General features: G+C 51.6%; 2 protein-coding genes and 1 pseudogene across 2 annotated transcripts; all 3 read left to right on the forward strand.

Annotated features, from left to right (window-relative positions):
- Positions 1-1,844: 1,844 nt before the first annotated feature.
- On the forward strand, positions 1,845-2,146 carry LOC141264574 (histone H4-like; annotated as a pseudogene).
- A 2,267-nt stretch (positions 2,147-4,413) lies between these two features.
- On the forward strand, positions 4,414-4,857 carry LOC141264575 (histone H3). The gene has a single exon (XM_073676852.1). It carries the CDS (start codon positions 4,437-4,439, stop codon positions 4,845-4,847), a length of 411 nt encoding a protein of 136 aa, XP_073532953.1. The 5' UTR covers positions 4,414-4,436; the 3' UTR covers positions 4,848-4,857.
- A 1,945-nt stretch (positions 4,858-6,802) lies between these two features.
- Positions 6,803-7,478, forward strand: LOC141264576 (histone H1.01-like). The gene has a single exon (XM_073676853.1). It carries the CDS (start codon positions 6,843-6,845, stop codon positions 7,473-7,475), a length of 633 nt encoding a protein of 210 aa, XP_073532954.1. The 5' UTR covers positions 6,803-6,842; the 3' UTR covers positions 7,476-7,478.
- Positions 7,479-23,566: the final 16,088 nt, after the last annotated feature.

Consider the following 23,566-nt stretch of genomic DNA (forward strand, 5'->3'; position numbering starts at 1 on the left):
GTTCCCATGTCTTTTCAGCACTCTATGCATGTGTCACACAGCACATGGCCAGATAAGGTTGTAAAATGTTAAAATTACATTTCCAGGTGAAAGCATTTGTCACGGTTGAAAGCAATACAAAAGTGCAAAAACGCATAAAAAATGCTACTTGTGAACATAGCCCAAGGTGTGGAGGAGTATTTTTTTTTTTTGGTTATTTCTTTTACCTTATATACAAGTCTTTACCCTGGAAAGGAAGTTCCTTAACATATTTCACAGGAAAGCAGTTTCAGTTTCGTTTTTGAACGTTTTATTGTGAGCCCTTAAAAGTGGCTTAATACCTCTGACCACGTTGTTGGCAGCAGTGACCTGGGGGTCAGAAATGCTTCCTGCGGCGATCCCCATGCTGTCCCCATGTCATTTGAGCACTGTCACTATCGTTTTGGGCACTTTTTAGGCTTTCTACAGACTGCCGGGGGAGCCGCCGCAAAAATGTTCGGGTCTCCCATAGACTAACATTGGGCTCGTTGCTCGGGTCGAGTATCCGAGTATCACGGTGAGCTCGGCCCGAACTTCGAGCACCCGAGCGTTTTAGTGCTCGCTCAACACTACTCTGCACTACTGATTGCAAAATCAAATAATAAATGTACAAAAGTGTAAAAAAAAACACAAAAAGGGATCACAGAAAGTGATGTACAGTATATGTGGGACAAAGTGCAGCACTGATTATGGGGGGCATTAATCACCAAAAAACATAGTGACCTGCAGATCATCAGGTTTACAGAGGAAAATAAAATGCCTGGTGAAGCCAGAGGCCAACCTGTACCAGAGGAAAGCACTGTCTGCTCTGGAAGGACAGGTGAGCGGAGAGGGTTTATCTCTGATGATCTAGTGCTCGGAGAGACATCAGATAATGAGGAAAATACAGTTCTCAGCAAATATCTAAGATTCAAATCAAATTATCTGCTGAACTGGAATCTCACAGATCCGCTGATCACAACACTTGGATGATGAAGGTGATAAAATACCCAGAGAAAGGAAGAATGGATCTAGTTGAGGAAGGGGTTAACAGATGAGGGGTAAGTTCAGCTCATTCCTTCTCTGCTGATATTGCTGCACTTTCACCAGTTACCAGAATTGTGCCACGTTAATATCCTACTAATGTGTAATTATTATTACTGCTCATAAATAAGACAATGCTTAGAACAAGGAGACAGGGGGCACAGCTAGGTGTGAGAGGGGGGCTACAGGCGACCTGTGAGATACATATAGTATGAAACAAAGAGAAAGCCACAGGTGCAAGGAACTAAGCATTATACTTATAATTTCTGGGTGTGCCTAGTTCCTTCTACCTGTGACTTTCTTTTTGTTTCATACCATAAATAAGACGAAGCGCCGGTGCCCCCGACATGGGCTAATAATGATACACGTGTCTGTTCTCAGATCTGCCACTAGAGGGCAATGAATCAGACAGTGCGGCGAATATGTGTTATAATATCGCCCCCGTGTGGTCACTGCGGAAAACGGCTCAATGCAGGAAACTAACAGGACAGGAATCCCGCACTGTCTGCCGGATAGGAGTTATAGTCACTTCCTCCTTCTAGTCTCTACGTCCGGATATCATACACAAGGCCCGGATGTGTTATTATCACTACACAACTCATCACACATAACTGAGTAGAAAGAAGGAAAGGGAAATACAGACGTGTGATCAGCCAATCAGTGATAGGTGAGGGGAGGAGCCTATAGTGCGACACGCCCCACAGAGGCGTCATCACTGTACAGTTCTCTCTATGGTCCGCTCACTCTATATATAGTGGAGGAATTAGCGCTAATCTCTCAGTCGGTAGAAGATTTCTTGAACGATGTCTGGTCGCGGTAAAGGAGGGGAAGGTCTCGGGAAGGGCGGCACAGGAAGGTACTGCGTGATAACATCCAGGGCATCACCAAGCCTGCCATCCGCCGTCTCGCTCGCAGGGGAGGCGTCAAGCGCATCTCCGGCCTCATCTATGAGGAGACTCGCGGCGTCCTGAAAGTCTTCCTGGAGAACGTGATCCGTGACGCCGTCACCTACACCGAGCACGCCAAGAGGAAGACCGTCACCGCCATGGACGTGGTGTACGCGCTCAAGCGCCAGGGCCGCACTCTCTACGGCTTCGGAGGTTAATTGTGTTCTCCGCTCCATCCTCACCCCCCAAAGGCTCTTATCAGAGCCGCCCACATGTACAGTGGAGAAGCTGTGATTCCTGCTGCGGGGCCGGGGGTTGTGTCCTGTGCTCTGATCATTGCGGTAATGAGGGGAAATATCTGCAGGACAGAGAAACAGAAGCCCCCACCCTGAGCTCCCGGGATCCGTCACATCAGTGACCGGGGAGAGAAGGGGCGAGTGCTCGGTGATGAGCAGATCGGGGGATGTGTAAGTGATCGGTGACCGATGTCGCAGCTGTGAGAGCTGAGGATCCGACAGGATCACTGGCTGCAGAATGAGGCATGAAGTGCAGTGAGGGTCTGCGCTGTGATCAGGGGAGAATTCTGGATCTGGAGACATAAGACCCTGTACAGATTGGGGTCTGATCTCCCCTGTGTGGAGTGAGATCGGCCACTGATCACTGTACACGAGCAGAACGCCCGAGATCCGCAGCACTGACTGTGTTACATGGATGAGGACAAAGGAAGAGGAGTGAGCGGGAAGTTCAAATTCTGGGTTCAGCCAATCATCATTGAGGATCAGGTCACGGCTCCGCCCACAGGAGACGCCAGTGTTAACCATTTCTTGCCGCCGTTCTCCATGATCGGTGATTTCCTAATTCCTCAGTGACCGGAGCCTGACGTTTGCTCTGGGGAGAAATACACACCCGATCGTCCTACCGGGCGGAACATCCCCTGCAGTCACCGAGCAGAGGACAGATGAGCACCCGGCTGTGCGGACCAGAGAGGAGACTGATGACGCGGATCAGGGGCGTGTATGTTACCGGATTTCACCTTCATCTCCTTTTCTCTGATTGGTCGGTCACAGAGCAGTTAGTGATTTAGAATTTCCGCTCATTGTAACATTTGTTTTATTTTTTAAATATATATTGGAAAAAATTATATTTATATATATACACAGCACTATATGGGGGTATATATATATATACTTCATCTATCCGCTAAATCTAATACATAATTTCAGTGAACACAGATAAAGATGAACAGGTCTGTGATGGGAGGATTGTATCCAGCGACTACACCGGATGACATTCCTAAAATCTCCTTAGTTTGGCTCATACTGTATTATGCAGTGGATTTTATGGTCGCATTCTGTGAGGAAAACATTCACCAAATGCGACACGTGTGCATCCGCGATTTTAGAGCGAATTCTCATTTCCCTGCATTATTGTCAGAGTACAGACATCTGAGTGAGCTTGTAGACCAGAAATCATAAGAAAACCTGTAACTAAGAAATTGCAAAACGAAGTCAGAATTCTCCAACATCAGCTTCTTTATTCACAGTTCTGCATTTCTCACAGCTGAGGGAAGCGCTGGCGCTGATCATGGAGCCCTGGGGATAGTATTGATGATTTATCAGCTCAGCCCAGATGATGAGAATAAACGATCAACCTCCTCAGCACATGAGGAAGGAGAGAGCAGGGAGGAGAGGGCAGGAAGGAGAGAGCAGGGAGGAGGGAGCAGGAAGGAGAGGGCAGGATGGAGAGGGCAGGATGGAGGGGGCAGGATGGAGGGGGCAGGAAGGAGAGATCAGGTCCGTCTCCAGTGTCTGCTCACCCTCCATCCCCCACTGCAGCAGCCAGTAATCTGCAGGAGAAGCGACAACCTGAGCAGCAGCAGAGGCTGACGGACCCGAGCTGAGATCGCAGGATGGAGCGGACGTCAATATATATTTACACTGGTCCTTTGTATCTCAGCTGCCGGTGATCGCTCTGAGAACAATGCGCCGATCTCTACATCACACACTTCCATGGTAGTTTCCGGGCTCATTGAATGTTCCCCAGGTGACGATTGTCCTGGTCAGAACAGATGTCCACGCTGCAGACGATCGCAGTTATCAGAGCAGGTTGTTCTATACACATTCCTGCTGCTCTGTACAGGGGAGAGGGGGCGGCGCAGAGTTCCGGGGTCTGCCGCAGTCTGCACTGATATCAGGGGACGTCATGTCGCAGAGCTCTGCGGGGGGAGGGGTCGCTCCATGTGTGATCTATAGAAACCAGTGCAGCCCGGAGTGTAGAGCGATGATGGGGAGATCTGTACAGCGCCGTGTACGGGACATGGAGACTCAGGGAGCGGAAGTGTGTCATGTGGCCAGGTAGTCGGTCACTATTGGCGGCTCAATACTGTACGCAGAAGCCAATGGATGTAGGGGGTGTGGCTTACAGGAGCCAATGAGGACGCGCACACGAGCATAAATACCCTTCTCCCGCCGCTTCGCTTATCACTTCTGTATCCGTCTATACAGCGCTATGGCCAGAACCAAGCAGACCGCCCGTAAGTCCACCGGAGGGAAAGCTCCCCGCAAGCAGCTGGCCACTAAAGCCGCAAGGAAGAGCGCTCCTGCCACTGGCGGAGTGAAGAAGCCGCATCGCTACCGGCCAGGAACAGTCGCTCTCCGGGAGATCCGCCGCTACCAGAAGTCCACCGAGCTGCTGATCCGTAAGCTTCCCTTCCAGCGCCTGGTGAGGGAGATCGCCCAGGACTTCAAGACCGATCTGCGCTTCCAGAGCTCGGCGGTGATGGCGCTGCAGGAGGCCAGCGAGGCTTATCTGGTGGGGCTGTTCGAGGACACCAACCTGTGCGCCATCCACGCCAAGAGGGTCACCATCATGCCCAAAGACATCCAGCTGGCCCGCAGGATCCGCGGGGAGAGAGCTTAGATCTGCCCGGGCCCCGAGGACAACACAAAGGCTCTTTTCAGAGCCACCAAATACTCCAAGACGAGCTGAGAACTCTCATGATTAGCCGCCATTCTGCTCCTCTGTCCGTATCCTCCGCGCAGTTACTATCTGTATAATTATAGGGGATCTAGTAGTGAGTGAACTATATTGTGAAAAGTGCAATAAGCTGAGGAATAACGTTACATCCATCACGTAATCCGTAATAGAAGCCGCACCTGTGTGACCAGAGCAGCGCGATGCTCCTGTGCACTGCTGGGGTCTGGGGAGAGAAGGCGGAAACTTGTGGTCGGGGATTGGTCGGTTCCTGTGGGCGGAGCTTTACTCCAATGTTTCCTTCTCATTCACTGATCAGTTGGTGGATTTGAATTTCCCGCTCAGTCGCTGCTCGCGCTCCAGTGGATCATTACAGTTCGTTGGAAAACCAAAGAGTACAGGCGAGAGAGACACAACTCCAATCCAGCAGAGGCAGGGGAACACTGAAAGTTTTGGGAGAGTTTTCTTATACCCTCCCATCGCACAGGCCCTGAGGTGCGGGGTACTCTCACAAGGAGTGCAAAGTTTGGGAAGATGCTGAGGGAGTACCTTGCTGATTGTACCAACGTCCTCCGTGATTCCTCTGTGCCATATGATTATTGGGTATCGAAGCTAGATACCTGGCATGAGCTGTCTTTCTATGCCTTGGAGGTCCTGGCCTGCTCTGCCGCTAGCGTTTTATCAAAGCGGGTTTTTAGAGCCACTGGTGGAATTATAACTGATAAGTGCATCCGCCTGTCAACTGAAAATGCTGAAGGGCTGACTCCCTGACTACCTCTAGAAGCTCATCAAGAGAATGCCAAGAGTGTGCAAAGCAGTCATCAAAGCAAAAGGTGGCTACTGTGAAGACCCTAGAATATAAGACATATTTTCAGTTGTTTCACACTTTTTTGTTAAGTATATAATTCCACATGTGGTAATTCATAGTTTTGATGCCTTCAGTGTGAATGTACAATTTTCATAGTCATGAAAATACAGAAACATCTTTGAATGAGAAGGTGTGTCCAAACTTTTGGTCTGTACTGTATATAACAGGAGAGGAGCCGCCTGTGTCCCTCCATACACTGCACACACTGGATATATATATAACAGGAGAGGAGCTGCAGGGAGAGGAGCCGCCTGTGCCCCCCATACACTGTACACACTTGATATATATATAACAGGAGAGGAGCTGCAGGGAGAGGAGCCGCCTGTGTCCCCCATACACTGTACACACTTGATATATATATAACAGGAGAGGAGCTGCAGGGAGTGGAGCCGCCTGTGTCCCCCATACACTGCACACACTGGATATATATATAACAGGAGAGGAGCTGCAGGGAGAGGAGCCGCCTGTGCCCCCCATACACTGCACACACTGGATATATATATAACAGGAGAGGAGCTGCAGGGAGCGGAGCCGCCGTCTGTGTCTCCTTCCGGCCTCTCAGCAGATCCAGGTCGTCCTCACATCGTACAATCCGCTTCCTGCACGATACAGATCGGGGTACAGATCCCGGTGATGGTGACCGGTGCCGGGAATAGAAGGGACGAGCTCCCGCAGCGGTTTTATCTCTGTAGATACACAGTGAGGTGCAGCCCGGGAGGACTATGGGGAGATCCCGGCTCCTCCGGCTCCTTCCTGCCTCCTCCTCCGCCAGTGACGGCTGTAGACATGTAGGGGAGATGTCAGGGAGGAGGAGGACACGGAGGAAGCGCGCTCTGCTGCCCGGTCCTGGCCGGTAATGGGCTCTTATCCCGGGCAGGGAAGCACAAGGGAGAGCGGAGCTTCACTCGGCATAGACAGGAGGGGGCGGGGCCTGTGTCCAGTGTCAGCCAATAGAAGCTCAGGAGGAGGCAGCCAATCAGTGCGCAGTGAGACTGTACATATAAGAGGCTCCTCCAGCTCCGTCCTCAGTGTTTTCTGTCCAGGAGATTCTTGTGTTAGTTCTTTATCACACGATGGCAGAGACCGCGCCAGCCGCCGCTCCTCCTCCCGCCGAACCGGCCGCCAAAGCCAAGAAGCAGCCGATGAAATCTGCCGCAGGGGGCGCCAAGAAGAGCAAGAAACCCTCCGGTCCCAGCGTGTCCGAGCTGATCGTCAAAGCCGTGTCCGCCTCTAAGGAGCGCAGTGGGGTGTCTCTGGCCGCCCTGAAGAAGGCTCTGGCTGCCGGCGGGTACGATGTGGAGAAGAATAACAGCCGCCTGAAGTTGGCCGTCAGGTCTCTGGTCACCAAGGGCGCCCTGCTCCAGGTGAAGGGCAGCGGCGCCTCCGGCTCCTTCAAGCTGAACAAGAAGCAGGAGACTAAGGACAAACCGGCCAAGAAGAAGCCGGCGGCTGCGGCCAAGCCCAGGAAACCCGCAGCCAAGAAAGCTGCCAAATCCCCAAAGAAGCCCAAGAAAAGCCCGAAAAAAGCCAAGAAGCCCGCAGCAGCCGCGGCCAAGAAAGCAGCCAAGAGCCCCAAGAAGCCGAAGGCCGCTCCGAAGCCCAAGAAGGTGACGAAGAGCCCGGCTAAGAAGGCGGCCAAGCCCAAAGCTGTCAAGAGTCCAGCTAAGAAGGCTACTAAAGCCAAGAAGCCTGCGGCCAAGAAATAAGCCAAAGCCGTCCTGTTATTACACCACAAAGGCTCTTATCAGAGCCATCACCTTGTCCCTGCAGAGCTGTATGATCAGTGTCACCACCTTGTTCCTGCAGAGCTGTATGATCAGTACCACCACCTTGTCCCTGCAGAGCTGTATGATCAGTGCCACCACCTTGTTCCTGCAGAGCTGTATGATCAGTGCCACCACCTTGTTCCTGCAGAGCTGTATGATCAGTGCCACCACCTTGTTCCTGCAGAGCTGTATGATCAGTGCCACCACCTTGTTCCTGCAGAGCTGTATGATCAGTGCCACCACCTTGTTCCTGCAGAGCTGTATGATCAGTGCCACCACCTTGTTCCTGCAGAGCTGTATGATCAGTGCCACCACCTTGTCCCTGCAGAGCTGTATGATCAGTGCCACCACCTTGTCCCTGCAGAGCTGTATGATCAGTGCCACCACCTTGTCCCTGCAGAGCTGTATGATCAGTGCCATCACCTTGTTCCTGCAGAGCTGTATGATCAGTGCCATCACCTTGTCCCTGCAGAGCTGTATGATCAGTGCCATCACCTTGTCCCTGCAGAGCTGTATGATCAGTGCCACCGCCTTGTTCCCGGCAGATATTATAGTGTGTACAGGGAGCTGCTTCAGGGTCATTAGTTATTGGAGGGAAGGGGCCGATGTCCTGCAGAAATCTTATTTCTTACATCCTGATCAATCACCGCTTGTAACCCGCGTCTGTAATAGTGAAAGGGGAGTGTGAGGCTTTTCTATGTTTCGACTGATCGAGGAGCCGCTGTACAGCTCCGTGTGCCGGGTATATAGACATACAGTGACATCGGCGGCTCATGCTGTAGAAGCCGCATGTAGACATGGTGTGATCGTGTCTGTATAGAATAGAGCTGTCAGCGCTCATCTGCTGCTTCCTCCGCACAATCATCCTCAGGACTCCGGGGACATTTATTAACCGCTCCTCTCCTCCATCTACAGGGGGATATGCTCTGCCGGCATTTTCTACAGCTGCTCCTTGGGGCTCCGCGTTTCCACCAGCTGTGCAGGTTTAGTGTTGGGTGAAGGGCGGAGCTACAGCTCGATGCTTGGTGCTGATTGGCTGATGCCTGGAGCTTTGGTGAGTTTCAGCTTCCCGCTCAGTCACTCTCCGCTTCTCCCGCTCTTTCTCTTCACGCGGTGTCAGGACGAGCGGTTCTCGTGCGGTTATTACCGGTCACTGTACATGGAGCGGGATCTCCGTGTAATGAGCGGGAGAGCCGCTCCGGCCCCGGGGAGGAGAGGTGTCCGGTGTAGTCGGCAGATCACATCCCCCGATCACAGAAGCGTTCACCTTCATCTATTATCATAGATTATATGAGGGACGATCTGTGTAATCGGCAGAGCATTGCTGGCGGCACTAGGACCCAGCGCCCAGGTCACTGATGGACAGGGCGGGGAATCCGGGCTGGTAACGGAGGGTGGGAGTCAGCCGTGTGGACGGGGGGTGACGGCTCTGTGCTCCCGTATGTAATCATAGGACAGCCAGGGGTTAATGATAAAGCCGCAGTGTCTGCACCAGAGCCAGGAGCGGAGGGAACTGCCGGGAAGGGGTTAATGTACCTGGAAGTGAGGGGGGGGGTATTGTCTGCAGAGCGATGAGCAGATCATCCTGTTTGGTGATAGATGAATGATGGGGGTGATGCTCCATGTGCTGCAGGATGGGAGAAGCCACCACAATATAGGAGCTCGGAGATCAGTGGCTGCCAGTACCCCCACATAGTGCTGTACGTCCTGATACCCCCATATAGTGCTGTACGTCCTGATACCCCCGTATACTGCTGTACGTCCTGATACCCTCACATAGTGCTGTACGTCCTGATACCCCCACATAGTGCTGTACGTCCTGATACCCCCACATAGTGCTGTACGTCCTGATACCCCCATATAGTGCTGTACTTCCTGATACCCCCACATAGTGCTGTATGTCCTGATACCCCCACATGGTGCTGTATGTCCTGATACCCCCACATAGTGCTGTACGTCCTGATACCCCCACATAGTGCTGTACGTCCTGATACCCCCGTATACTGCTGTACGTCCTGATACCCTCACATAGTGCTGTACGTCCTGATACCCCCACATAGTGCTGTACGTCCTGATACCCCCACATACTGCTGTACGTCCTGATACCCCCACATACTGCTGTACATCCTGATACTGGTGGCCTTCTCTACGCAAGGACGTTGCGAATTTCGTCACGGCTTGTTCCTCCTGTGCACGTAACAAAGTTCCCAGACGTCTCCTGCCTCTTCCCGTACCTTCCGGTCCGTGGCCACACATTGCTATGGACTTTATTACTAATCTCCCTGTTTCTGCCGGTTGTACAGTCATTTGGGTGGTCGCTGACCGCTTTTCTAGAATGGCCCACTTCATCCCTCTGCCTGGTCTCCCGTCTGCATCTGAGCTGGCTAAGGACTTCATCCATCACATCTTTCATCTCCACGGCCTACCCCTCCACATTGTGTCTGATCGAGGGGTCCAGTTCACTTCACGCTTCTGGAGAGCTACGTGTAAACTGCTGGATGTCTCCTTGGATTTCTCCTCTGCTTATCATCCTCAGTCCAATGGTCAAGTGGAACGTATCAACCAAGTCCTTACCAGCTTCCTCCGGCATTTTGTCAATGCTCACCATAACGACTTGGTTGAGCTCCTATCATGGGCCGAGTTCTACTATAACAACCATGAGAGTGAGTCTTCTTCCAAATCCCTGTTCTTTGTGGTCTACGGACAACACTCCAGGATTCCGCTTCCCGACTCCGCTTCTGTGGACAATCCTGCCGCGGAGTCTCTGGTCAGCGAATTTTCTACTATTTGGGAAGACACTAGATCCGCACTTCTTCAGTCCTCCGAGCAGATGATGAGACATGCTGATAAGAGACGTCTGGATCCACCTCAATTCCGTCCGGGAGACAGGGTCTGGCTCTCCCCCAAACATGTTCGGCTCAAAATACCATCGTATAAGTTGGGTCCGCGGTTCATCGGCCCGTTTGAGGTTCTCAAGCAATTCAATTCCGTGGCTTACAAGCTAAAACTCAAGGCCACCTTACGGATTCCCAACTCCTTCCACGTATCTCTCCACAAACCAGTTGTTCTTAATTCTTTTTCCGACAATCCAGGTACCTCCCCAGCTCCAGTCTCCGCTGAGGACGTCTATGAGGTAGAGAACATTTTGGCCCGGAGGAGAGGTCTTGGGAACCCAGGGAGAACATCCATGCCCCTCTTCTCCTTAAAGAATTTCTTGCTGGCTTGAAAAAGAGGGGGTGTAAAGGGGGGGGGTACTGTAGCATCGGCATCTCTGCCCCCTGCAAGGCTGAGATGCCGTCCCCCTTAGCGCCGCGGTCCTGCTCTGGCATCTTCCGGCCTCCCTGCAGCTGCCGCTGGTGCACGCAGCTTCCCTGGCTCTGTGCTTAGGGTGCGCGCTCCATCCCTCTTAAAGGGGCCACGTGTGCCATCCTAAAAAGTCCCCGGCCAATGGCCGGAGGACTTTCACTATAGAAGGCACCTCCTCCAATATGGAGGTGCCCGTGCAAGGTTGTTGCTTTTTTTACTTTCTTTGCTTCAGCCCTTAGGTCCTCTGCAAGTCAATCCTGTCCGCCAGTCTAATCTTCTGTCCAGTCCGCCAGCCTGACTACTCTCCAGCCTGACAGTCTGTCTACAGTTCTGTCCGCCAGTCTGACTATGGGCTCTGCCCGCCAACATTACCTGGAAGCACCTGCCCGTTACCTGCCGTGCTCACCAGCCTGCATTACCAGGAAGCACCTGCCAGCTATCTGTTCTGCCAGGTTTATTGCAAGCAGTTCCCAATCGCCAGTTGAGTAATTGCGTTCTGGAGCACAGAAGATCTTAGAAAATAAACTGCAAGTCACCTTGCGGCTGTATGAGGTCTTCTGGTTAAGAATGGCTCCGGCCCCTGAGGAAGAAGCGTCCACCTCCAGATAGAACTGCTTATTAATGTCTGGATCATGCAGCACAGGAGCAGAGGAGAAAGCCTGCTTTAAAGATGCAAAGGCACTTTTTATATTTGCCGTGTCTCGCCCAGGGGGATATAGGGGACTCGGTACCCGGGCCTTTTACCTTGTTTAGGATGTCACGGCAGTCGGCTCCCGGGCCCGTACTTTGGGGTCACTCTTAAAAAGGGGTTTTGTTAACAGTTGGTCTCGTGACGCCACCTGTGGCTTCTTGTAATGGGTACCAGCGCTGCTGCAGCTGGGATGTTTCTGCTCCCCACAGGCGGAGCGGGCCTCCGGGGCAGGGTTGATGGAAGGGATGCAGGTGAGAGATGGTCGTGTCAGGGGGAATGACGGACACACACACAGGGGATTCGCTTCAGTACCTTTACTGGTGTAGAAGGCAGGTACGGTCCAGGGTACTTAATAGGAAGGGTGCACTTCTGGACTCTCCCCAGAGAGCGGGTATAAGGCCTGATCCGTTTCTTCCTCTCAATCTGAAGCTTCTGACCAGCCTAGAACTTGGCCTAGCTTCTGTACTCTTTCACTCTCCTAACCTGTATATTTGGTGGTAAGAACTTTCTTCTGGCTACCACTATCCCTGGACTCTGGGGCCTTCGTGTTTCCTAGTTCTTTAGATAATTGTAGCTTCACGTTGACCAGGGGTTTAGAATCTCCCTGGTATACCGGTTGTTCCTACTGGGTGTAGAGGACCCTGTAGGCGCGGACCCGATGTCCGGCTTGTGTTCTTGCTGTGAGCCTAAGATGCTTCTCTGCCCCCCTAACTCCTCTCACTCTTCTCCTTGCCTCCGGCCCTGCTCTAGGCCCCCAGGGCTTCAGCACGTGCTTTAGGCCCATGCTGCTTCTTCACTGATCTCTGTGCCAACACACACACACACTGACTGCCTAACTCCACCCTCCAGTATATATATCCCTAACAGGCTCCCTCTGGTGGTATGAGGTGGAAGGGTGGAGGTGTCTGTTATGTAATGAGGGCCTCTTGTGGAGAAGTCCGTCCATGCACCCTTTTGGGTCCTGTGGTACCTGTAATAGTGGGTGCCACAGCCGGACAGATGGTTCTTCCTTCGCCTCTGTAGAACCTGGCGAACATCTCTTCGGTGTGAAGGCAGATCGGGGGAGAACACCAAGATATTGTCCAAGTACACTACTACACACGTGTAGAGAAGATCCCGGAATATGTCGTTCACCAGTTTTTGAAAGACTGCAGGTGCGTTAGAGTCCAAACGGCATAACACAATACTCGTAGTGGCCATCACAGGTATTACATGCTGTTTTCCATTCATCTCCCTGGTGAATTTGAATCCGGTTGTACCCCCCCCCCCCCCCCAAAGGTTGAGTTACGTGAAGACTCTGGACCCTTTTAAAGCGATCAAACAGCATGGAGATGTGACGCACCCCTGGGCCTGTGTCGCGCAGCGTTGCGCACGCGGGAGCTTACCCGGAGCCGGATCTGTTGAGGGTTGTAGTCTCGTGGCGGTGACCCGGTCCGTGCCCAGGGAGTCAGACTAAGTGGCGCTGTATTAGCGGTAGATGTTGGACGACTACGCCACCCGTTGAGTACAGCTAAGGAGCTGCTGCTGCAGGGCAGACCGCTGAGGCCGGTGGTAGGATTGTGCAGCGTGATAGTATAACCCCCAACGGGAGGGGTATGGCCTCAGGGCAGCCGACGTGGATGATGGGGGTAGCAGGAACCACTCAGAGACGGTACGGTGTAGTTCAGGGTCTTTACTGGTGACAACGATAGACCCTCCCGGAGTACTGGCTAGCGATTGGGGCCTGGTCAGTCCTTGAGCAGATGGGATCTCCCCTGGCCAGGCGGAGTTGTAGGCCTCCCAAACTAACTGTACTCTTCTGGCTACCTTGCTAGAGGCGGGTAAAGGTAGCCCACGTCCCTGAGTGTACCGTGTGGTGCTCACCCGTATGGCCGGTGACTCGGGGCCTTCTAGTGGCTTCCGCTCCACGACGGCGGTGCTGGTCCCACGCGTGTGACCGTGCCTTCGGGTTTCTTGGCCAGAGGACCTGAAATCCCCTGCCGGGCGGTTTCTGCTGCTGGGTAAGGATTAGTCCCCACAGCCTCGGACTCCGGGTCCGGTAAGAAATCTTCTCAGTCAGGGCGAGCTCTGCAGCTGCCAGCCCCTGACTCCTTGTAACACTGCTCCCACAGAGCTCCTGTTGTTTCTTCCCATAGCTGCTTCTCTTCTCTGTCTCTACTTCTGGCATGGCCCAGGAACTGGGCCCAGCCGGAGCCACAGCTCCCTGTCAGCCCTCCTGGCTGAACTCTCCCTCTGAACTCCCTAACCCTGCCTCAGCCCCAGGTTTATATAGGGGAAGTCCTTCCCCTCCCAGGACTGGGCAGGAGGTGTGGCATGCATAGGATTCCTGACAAAGAGACCTCCCACCTGCTCTCAGACATAACATTGCTGTTACTGTGGAAACCAGACCCCTGGGGTGCCACATTCCCCCCTAGTGAAATTTAGTACTCCGGGACTAAACATATTTTTAGAAAAACATAACAAGGTATAAACAATAATAATACAATAAGAAAAACACATAAAGATGGTTACGGCGTGTCCGCAACCGGGTGCAGTCTTTGAAGAAAAGTAAGGTGTCCATTTCACCAAAACAGGGAGACGTAACCAGGTAGGGGTCTGTCCTGCCCCGAGTCCTTAACAGTCTTTAGTCCGTCCTGGGTTACACTCCAACTATACACAAAGGATTCCCGGTAAATCCACCAAAGACTCCTGTAAATAACTAGAAACACATAATTATTTACAGGATATGGCCGCTCTCAGTCCTCGGCCAGTGGGGATAAGGAATGGCTGCTCACAGTCCTCAGCCTGGTTTAAGATAGGGGCACATGGGGAACAATTCACTAATCCCAACGGGGACCATATTTTAATTAGCAGCAGTCCTTGTACCCTTACGGGTAACTATTTACAGCTCTTTATTCACGCTACTTCCCTTCAGTAGCTATGTCCTCTTTGTGCTCCCTCCTGAGGGTAGTCCTCAGACCCGTCCGGGTCCTCTTGGCTTTCCTCGTATTGGTAGTACTGCAGCTCCTCCTCGGTTAGCTGGGTTAGTATCTCTGCGACAGTCCTCCTCCCAGGTGGCCAGGACTTTACCTCCCTTTGGGCTGCCCCGGTTAATTGGGCCACCAGGATGCTCACTTTTTGCTCTTCTGTGAGGGGGTACACCTGGAAGAGGCTATCCAGCTTTTCACTAAAGTCATTCAGGGTATGTGACTCCCCTGAGTATTGGGGTAGCCAGGCTGCTCCCGGGATATAGGGCATGGTAAAAGGCATGACTGCAGCAGCGCTGGCGCTGGCGGGGGTTGAGGCAGTGAAGCTCTCCTCCGTATCCGACATCTTCCTCCCCCCTAGTGGACCGTGGCCTACCTTGCGATGATCCTCTTCCGTAGGCCGCGGCTCCGCAGTGGATCGTCAGGGTCGAGGACCTTCCGTCGCGCTCCTGTGACGTCGGCGTCTGCTGGGCTCCTTCCAGGACCTTACGCAACGTCCGGACGTGAGGCGGGGCTTCAGTTCTCGCGCGCCTTCGGAGTCCACGCCCCTCTTCTTCCCGCGCGGCGTCTTCAAGATGGCGTCCAACGGCGGGAAAACTCCACGGATGGCGAGAAGAAGGCAGAAGATGGCGCCGGATGGTGGGAAAACTCCACCGATGGCGGGAAGGAGGCAAAAGATGGCGCCGGATGGCGGGGAACTTCACCACTGGTAAGTTTGAACAGTCTTTTTCAGGCACGCAGTACCCGGTGGTTGCGGGCACGAAATCTTGCCGACTACGCCAAAAGTTGTCGCACCCCTGGGCCTGTGTCGCGCAGCGTTGCGCACGCGGGAGCTTACCCGGAGCCGGATCTGTTGAGGGTTGTAGTCTCGTGGCGGTGACCCGGTCCGTGCCCAGGGAGTCAGACTAAGTGGCGCTGTATTAGCGGTAGATGTTGGACGACTACGCCACCCGTTGAGTACAGCTAAGGAGCTGCTGCTGCAGGGCAGACCGCTGAGGCCGGTGGTAGGATTGTGCAGCGTGATAGTATAACCCCCAACGGGAGGGGTATGGCCTCAGGGCAGCCGACGTGGATGATGGGGGTAGCAGGAACCACTCAGAGACGGTACGGTGTAGTTCAGGGTCTTTACTGGTGACAACGATAGACCCTCCCGGAGTACTGGCTAGCGATTGGGGCCTGGTCAGTCCTTGAGCAGATGGGATCTCCCCTGGCCAGGCGGAGTTGTAGGCCTCCCAAACTAACTGTACTCTTCTGGCTACCTTGCTAGAGGCGGGTAAAGGTAGCCCACATCCCTGAGTGTACCGTGTGGTGCTCACCCGTATGGCCGGTGACTCGGGGCCTTCTAGTGGCTTCCGCTCCACGACGGCGGTGCTGGTCCCACGCGTGTGACCGTGCCTTCGGGTTTCTTGGCCAGAGGACCTGAAATCCCCTGCCGGGCGGTTTCTGCTGCTGGGTAAGGATTAGTCCCCACAGCCTCGGACTCCGGGTCCGGTAAGAAATCTTCTCAGTCAGGGCGAGCTCTGCAGCTGCCAGCCCCTGACTCCTTGTAACACTGCTCCCACAGAGCTCCTGTTGTTTCTTCCCATAGCTGCTTCTCTTCTCTGTCTCTACTTCTGGCATGGCCCAGGAACTGGGCCCAGCCGGAGCCACAGCTCCCTGTCAGCCCTCCTGGCTGAACTCTCCCTCTGAACTCCCTAACCCTGCCTCAGCCCCAGGTTTATATAGGGGAAGTCCTTCCCCTCCCAGGACTGGGCAGGAGGTGTGGCATGCATAGGATTCCTGACCAAGAGACCTCCCACCTGCTCTCAGACATAACATTGCTGTTACTGTGGAAACCAGACCCCTGGGGTGCCACAGATGAGAGGCAGAAGATATTTATTTTTTATCTTTATTTGATTTAGTCCACTATAGTCAATGCACGGTCGAAGTGAATCATCCTTCTTTTTTACAAAGAAGAATCCTGCTCCAGCTGGGGAGATTTCTGGATAAATCACCTAGCAAGATTCTCTGATATATTCGGACATGGCTCGGGTCTCAGCCTGTGACGGGGGTAGAATCAACCTCGTGGAGGGGATGTGCCTGGAAGGAGATTGATAGGACAGTCATACGGCATCACGGAAAAAAGCAGCCTTACCAACACCAGATTACCAAAGCACAAGCAGGACGCGGCAGACCCCCATGATAAAGGCGGGGGCAGCACAGGTGCGAAATACTGATGCGACAGCCACCTGCTCCATGAATTGGCAGATATGTGAGTGGCTGTGTAGTATTAGAAATGCATACAACTGCGGCTTGTATATATCTGACCTGGTGTTGATAAGTCTGTTTTTTTCTGTGATTTTTTTTTTTTTTTTTAATTCTTGTCCTTTTCTGTGAACTGTTTTTAATTTTAGTGTAGGGACTCACAAGTAAGAGGATCCTTGACGTGGGTTGCAAGCTTGCGTTTTTTTGGCCAAAATATCTACCAATACCTCATGTAATGTATTTATCTTATACATTATTTTTCATCTTTTTATTGCACATTTTCCATTTTTTGCAGGATGCAGCCAGGCCCTTTATTGTTGGGTGGGTGAATTGGGGCATCTGTTCTGTGTGGTGCACGTATATAGTGCCGGACAGCCTGCTCAATTTAAATTATGGGCGTCATTAATAGGCTGTAAGCCAGATACTGAGCACCACACCTATATCTGTGACTGGCGTCCTATACAAGCTGCAGTTGTGTGCATTTCTAATACTACACAGCCACTCACATATCTGCCAATTCATGGAGGGGGTGGCTGTCCCATCAGTATTTCTCACCTGTGCTGCCCCCGCCTTTATCATGAGGGTCTGCCGCGTCCTGCTTGTGCTCTGGTAATCTGACCTGGTGTTGGTAAGGCTGTTTTTTTTCTGTGATGTTTTTGTTTTAAATTCTTGTCCTTTTCTGTGAGCTGACAGTCATACGGCCTATGAAGTGGTAGTGTCTCAGCCTCCCACTTGTCAAAGATGTCAGCGTGTGTTCAATATGGTGCCGGCAAACTAAGTAACTTAGATGGAGAGACCGGGGGTCGAGCAGGACGAATGGGAACCAGGCAGGTTATGCGGTATTCCTATTCCCAACGGATTACTTCTCCAGTCCAAGACAAGCTTGTGTCTCTGCAGCAATGGCAAACCCAATAGCAGGGGGTGAGACAGACCTGACAGCACGTAGAGAGGAATCTTCTCAGAGTGTAGCATCCCTACTTCCACGGGCTCTAACTGGATGGTCTCATAAAGAGGCTTTCCATCCACCGATGAAACCACCAACGGATCCTACAGACGTTGGATCGGGATTTTATACTGCTCAACAACGGCCTGTCAACAGCGAGTCAGTAATGGAGAAAAGTGATTCTTGCCCAAGGTAGCCTCTCCAACAGACTCTGGGCACTGGAGTTTTCTGATTTCTTCAGGCAGGATCAGATTAGGTGTTCGGGACTGCCACAATAGAAGCATGTTCCTTCTGCACGACGAACCTCCTGATGACCTTTAATCAACTTCACCTGGTTGATCTGCATAGACTCTAGGAGAGGTGCTGTAGCAGGGGCTTGCTGGGTGATTGGCCTTTAGAAGGTGGGGGCTAGGAGCCCAGATCTTCTTTTGTGGGTCGCTTCGTTGGCTTGCTACTGCAACCTGATGTCTATTCGGGCTGTCAGGGACACCAGGTCATCCAACGAGGTGGGTATTTGCCGACCGGCCAGCTCGTCCTTGATTCGCCCGGAGAGGCCCTGTCAGTAGGTAGCCACCAGAGCCTCATTATTCCAAGGGAGTTCAGACAACAGGGTATGAAAACGAACTGCATACTGGCCCACTGTGAGGTTACCGTAGCGTAGCCTGAGCAGAGACAATGCTGAACAAGAAGTGCGGCCCGATAGAAGACCTTATGGAAGGCCTCTAAGCAGGTCTGGAGGTTTGACATCGGGGGATCCCCTTGCTCCCATAGGGGATTGAGCCATGTTAGAGCTTCGCTGGTGAAATGGGACATAATAAAGGCCGCTTTGGCCCTATCGGAAACAAACTGATGGGCCAAGAGCGCTAAGTCTAATGTGCACTGGTTAATGAACCCTCAACATAGAGCAGGGTCCCCTCCATAGTGTGGAGGGGCAGACAGACAGGGTCCAAAGCCTAGTACATAAATAGCAGACTGCTGAGGCACATCCGTAGTTGTTGCAGCTTAGGTTGACGCGGATGCAGCCAGAGTTGTCAGGTCGACCAGGCAGGTGTTAACAGTCCGCAGGTAGGACAGGATTGTGTCTTGTTGGGTTTTCTGGTGGGAGACCTCCTGGTATAGGTCAGAGATGGAGGAAGCCTGAAAGCCAGTGGATTCCATGGCCTGAGCAAACTGTAACAGGGTGGATGGTGGAACCACTTTGCTGTGAACCGGGGAGAGCTTGGAAGGGCGTGACCAGGTGCCTCACCATGTCCGACTTCGCATTCACGGCGGCTGACGATACCGTTATCCGAGGAGGGGCGAGAAAGGCGGGACCAGGTGCTACACCAGGACCGACCTTGGGTGAATCGCAGCTGAACCCCAAGTGACAGGAGGCATTAACGACCAGGAATGGTAGACTTGGCAAGCACAGGCGGGCACGGCTGATAGACAGGCAGGCGGGCACGGCTGATAAACAGGCAGGCGGGCACGGCTGATAAACAGGCAGGTGGGCACGGCTGATTAACAGGCAGGCGTTCTGGATGCTAGCACTGTGATCTGAGAAAAGGCAAGCGTGTTAGTGACAGACATACAACGTTGCTCAGGCACCTCCATGCAGGAGGAGGTGCCTTATATAGTAAATGTCCTCCAGCTGTTGGCTGGGGACACTAGGACGGTGTATGCTGCCCCTTTTAGAGATGGGGAGCGCACGCCCCCTAAGCACAGTGCCCGGAGATCTGCACCCTGTGCACACACACCGAGCGCCGATCCAGAAGAAGGAGTAAGTGCGGGTAAGGGGCTGCGATAGTGAGTGAACTGACGTCAATGCCGTGGAAGAGGGTCGAGGTGCAGGGACGCTGGCGCTACAACAGTGAGGGCAACTGATGTCTTCATATAAGATTGAAGGTCTGTAGACGGGTATTTCTTATAATCCTAAGAATTTATTATAATCACCTAATATGTCAGTAAAAAATTGTTGCTTATCGTGATTTTTTGAAAAACTCTCCAGGAAAAATAACAAACAGTTTGCCAGTAGCAGAATAAAGTGTCAGCACCAGACTTGCTAACAGGACATGAGCATCCCTGCAGCCTCCTAGCCCATTACACATGGTACATACGGTGCTCAGTCAGTGCGAAGCCCAGTATATATGTAAGGGGATGTAGGAGTGAAGAGCCAAACAAAACAGTGTCTAATAATAATAATCTTTATTTATATAGCGTCAACATATTCCGCAGCGCTTTACAATTCAGAGATTCATATACAACAGTCATAAGTAACATAGCTAAAGATAATACAATAATTAAAGCAAAAACAATGACGCCCCTGTTCGTAAGAGCTTACAATCTACAATAAGGTGGGGGTGACACAAAGTATAGGGGCTTATTTACAGTGATGGTCCAGCTATTTTGAGGGGTTGAGGATACATAAAGGCTGCATGAAATCATCACCAGCCAGTATCTGTAATGCTTTTGGGTTCGGTGGAGTTTGGTGGAAACTTATGTTTGGAGAAATAATGAATGGGCTGTAAAAATATAAAAGGACTTTGATTAGGGAACGTGATAGGCCACCCTAAACAGGTGCGTTTTAGGGGGCGTCTAAAACTGTGTAAGTTGTGGTTCGTCCTAATTTCTTGGGCTAGAGCATTCCAAAGAATAGGTGCAGCTCGGGAGAAGTCTTGGAACCGGGAGTGGGAGGTACGGATTAGTGCGGATGTTAGTCGAAAGTCGCTTGAGGAGCGTAGAAAACGGGTAGGCCGATAAACAGAAATGAGGGAAGAGATGTAGGGGGGTGCCGCATCCAATTTAAACTGGATCCTGTAATTCATGGGCAGCTAGTGCAAAGACTGGCATAGAGTTTAAGCCGTGTGTCTGCAAGCAAACATTGCCATCTGCTGACCAAAGATGATAAGAATAGAGAAAGAGGAGAGAATGACAATAGTAAGAACCCAAGAGTGAAGTACATGATTCCTTGGGGAAGAGATTGGAGGAGACACCGAGACAGCTTTGGAGTAGTTAATAATTTTAGAAAGCCCGGGAAGGAAAAGAACGGGAGGAGTCGGAGCCTGGACCTGTAGCAGAACGGACGTGCGATGCAGGGGAGTTGGCTTATAGCCGAAATTTTGAGTACCCATCTGCGAGCGAAGAATCAGGTACCCAGCTCCAAGAAAAGGATTGAGTAACAAGATCCGGGTGACCACAGCCAGAGACGAGAACCAGAGCAGAGAGATCCAAGCCAAGTGAATAGAGCCAGGGCCGAGAAAGACGAACAGGCTGCAGAGAGTGAGAGAGAGAAGATCGTGTGAGCTGTTACTTCTAACGTAGACGCTACAGAGTATGGGCCTGGGTTGCACTTCAGGAAACGAAGACGGCCAGTGTGATGAGCGTACCGTGTACCAAGTAACTCACCAATCCGGGACTAGCGGACAGCATCACCGACTCCCGTTACGGCCTGTGTGAAGTCTTGAGCCACCTAGAGAAAAGACATCAATGGCGGGCCCGGTAGTGAGAGTGATGCCTGTTAGGTTGGGGAATTAGGACTGGGGACTGATAATAGTCCCTTAACTGTAAATATAAAGGACAGTGTATATACCTATATAACGTTGTGTAGATATCCTGTTTAGTTGCATTACCGTGTTTGGCTTGTGCCATATTTTACTGTACTGTCAAATTGCTTCTCAGTAACCCTTCCCCTCCTGCAAACCCGGCCGCACTGATCTCGAGCATGGGGCATTATGTACCTGACATTATTAAAACCACCTGCCTGATATAATGTAGACCAGGGGTCTCGAACACACCTGCGGACCCTGTGCTGTCATCTGCAGCCCATAGGGCACAAGAGCTCCTACGACATCCTCGGGACAGCAGGATTTTTTTAACCCCTTCTCAAAAGCCTCGGTAGATGTATTGTGCAGCGGGAAGTAACTACCTGCACATTGATAGACGTGTGGCACCATGATGAAGCCAATTCCATCATTAGCTACATATCATATATATCATAGCTGACACAGTACTGCAGCACCCAGGATCAGTATCAGCATAGATCGTGCCCGTTTAACCCCTTAGACACTGATGTCAATCGTGACAACGGTATTTAGATAGTTATTTGAGGGAGGGGGCTCCATCTTTAAGCCATTGAGCACTCCGCAATCACCATATCACCCCAAGGCAACACAATGGCATTCAGATAAACCAGCTATGGTGGCCTGTAAGGTCCTGTAATAAGCAAGGTCTAACAGGCAAAGTGTAACACTGACAGAGCCGCCATCATTTTGAATCATAACTTTCTAAAATTATTTTTTTCTGTACACGATAATGATATTTTCATGGTTGTAAACATGTTGTTTTTTTCCTCTATATATCTGATAACAATATTACTGATGAAGGTCAGTTTTTATGATTGACATAAGACCTTATATTCGGAGACAGAGCGTTTCCCACTTGTGAGTGGTTGGATTGTCAGCTCTTCTGAGGACAGATTTGGTGTTCGCCATGGTTGACTCTTGAGCCCACTGCTGTATGTGTTTGTGAAGATGAACCAATGGAAGGGTTAGTCTTTGACCCTAAGGGAAAAGGTAAACCTGATCAAAACGCTCCTCCCTTTACTAATTTATCTGGGCAATGAGTGCATCTTGCCGGAGCCTCTCTGGACTCGGATCTACAGTTTGTTCTTCCAATTGTTATGGCGGAATAAACTGAACCTGGTCAAGAGGGAGGTTACTTACCATACGAGGAGACTAGGACGGTTGGGTATGGTCAACCCTGAGGTATTTCTTGTGAACACCTTCCTTAAGATCAATATTGCTAACCTCTGGAAAGAGAGGGCTCCTCCGTGGGTATTCTCCTGTAAGGGATGGTTTCAACCTTTCTTCAAGGAATGGGAGACAGGAGGGCAAGTAAAGGATCTCCGCACACCGCATGGACATCTCCCGGCTTACGCTACCGTGGTTCTGAAGGCAATTTTCGGGTGGGGTCTGGGAATGTAGGAGATCAGGACTCTTCCAAGGAAGCTCCTTGACAAAAGGGTTCTGTTGACCCATTTTCAGAGGCCTCTGGCTCTCACGGATTGCCCAATTCGGGATCTTGGGGTGGATTTGCATCTTATGAATTCTATGAGGATCCCCTCAAAGTTTTGGGACTTGGCTTGGTGCTGCTTCCATGGGAAACTGTGTATGAAGGACAATCTGAAGTGTAGGAGCTCTGAGGACAGGAACTGTCCTCGGGAGCATTGTGGTACCATGCTTGAAAGCATGGACCACTTCCTGCTTCGTTGTCCCTTTAACACAGAGGTGTACAACAGGGTGGGCGCCTCCATTGGCTGGCCCCGGCTGGCCGGTCTCTCTTATGTGGAATGGGCCTATGGAGCATTCGGATACCTGGCTGGTCCGGACCTTTGCATCTTATTTCTACTTAGCATAGTGGTTAGGTATCACGTGGAACACACGGTGCTTAGTATCGACGCAGCGGAAAATCCTCCCAGTGGACGATGTGTTTAGGACCATACTCGGAGACCTGGTGAAGGTGCATTCTCTGGAGTATGAGAGACTGTGTACACGGAGGGCTGCTCTCCTCTGGAGGGGCTTTTCTTTTAGCGTGCCCTAGTCTGGTCACCTTCTTTCTTGGTGATGGGCTGTAACTTTTTGTTTTGGTTAGTATGTGTAATACTGTATATAATGCAGGGCTGCAGGTGGTAAGCTTGAGCCTTCATGGGTGAGTTGATGGTTTTGTTATGTAATGTTTCTATGTTGTTCAGGCCTTCAGATATATTGTATGCGGTGGTAGTATTTATATCTATATGTATTTATACTGTAGTGCGGCAGTGTTCACACTGTGTGTGCAGTAAATGAGGCAGTGACCAAGGAAAGTCCAACTTAAACGGCTTTGTTTGCCAAAACTCACAACTCAT

This window comes from Phyllobates terribilis, unplaced genomic scaffold (genome assembly GCF_046119375.1).
Source record: "Phyllobates terribilis strain yellow unplaced genomic scaffold, ASM4611937v1 Scaffold_4__5_contigs__length_816908805, whole genome shotgun sequence".
Taxonomy (NCBI): Eukaryota; Metazoa; Chordata; class Amphibia; order Anura; family Dendrobatidae; genus Phyllobates; species Phyllobates terribilis.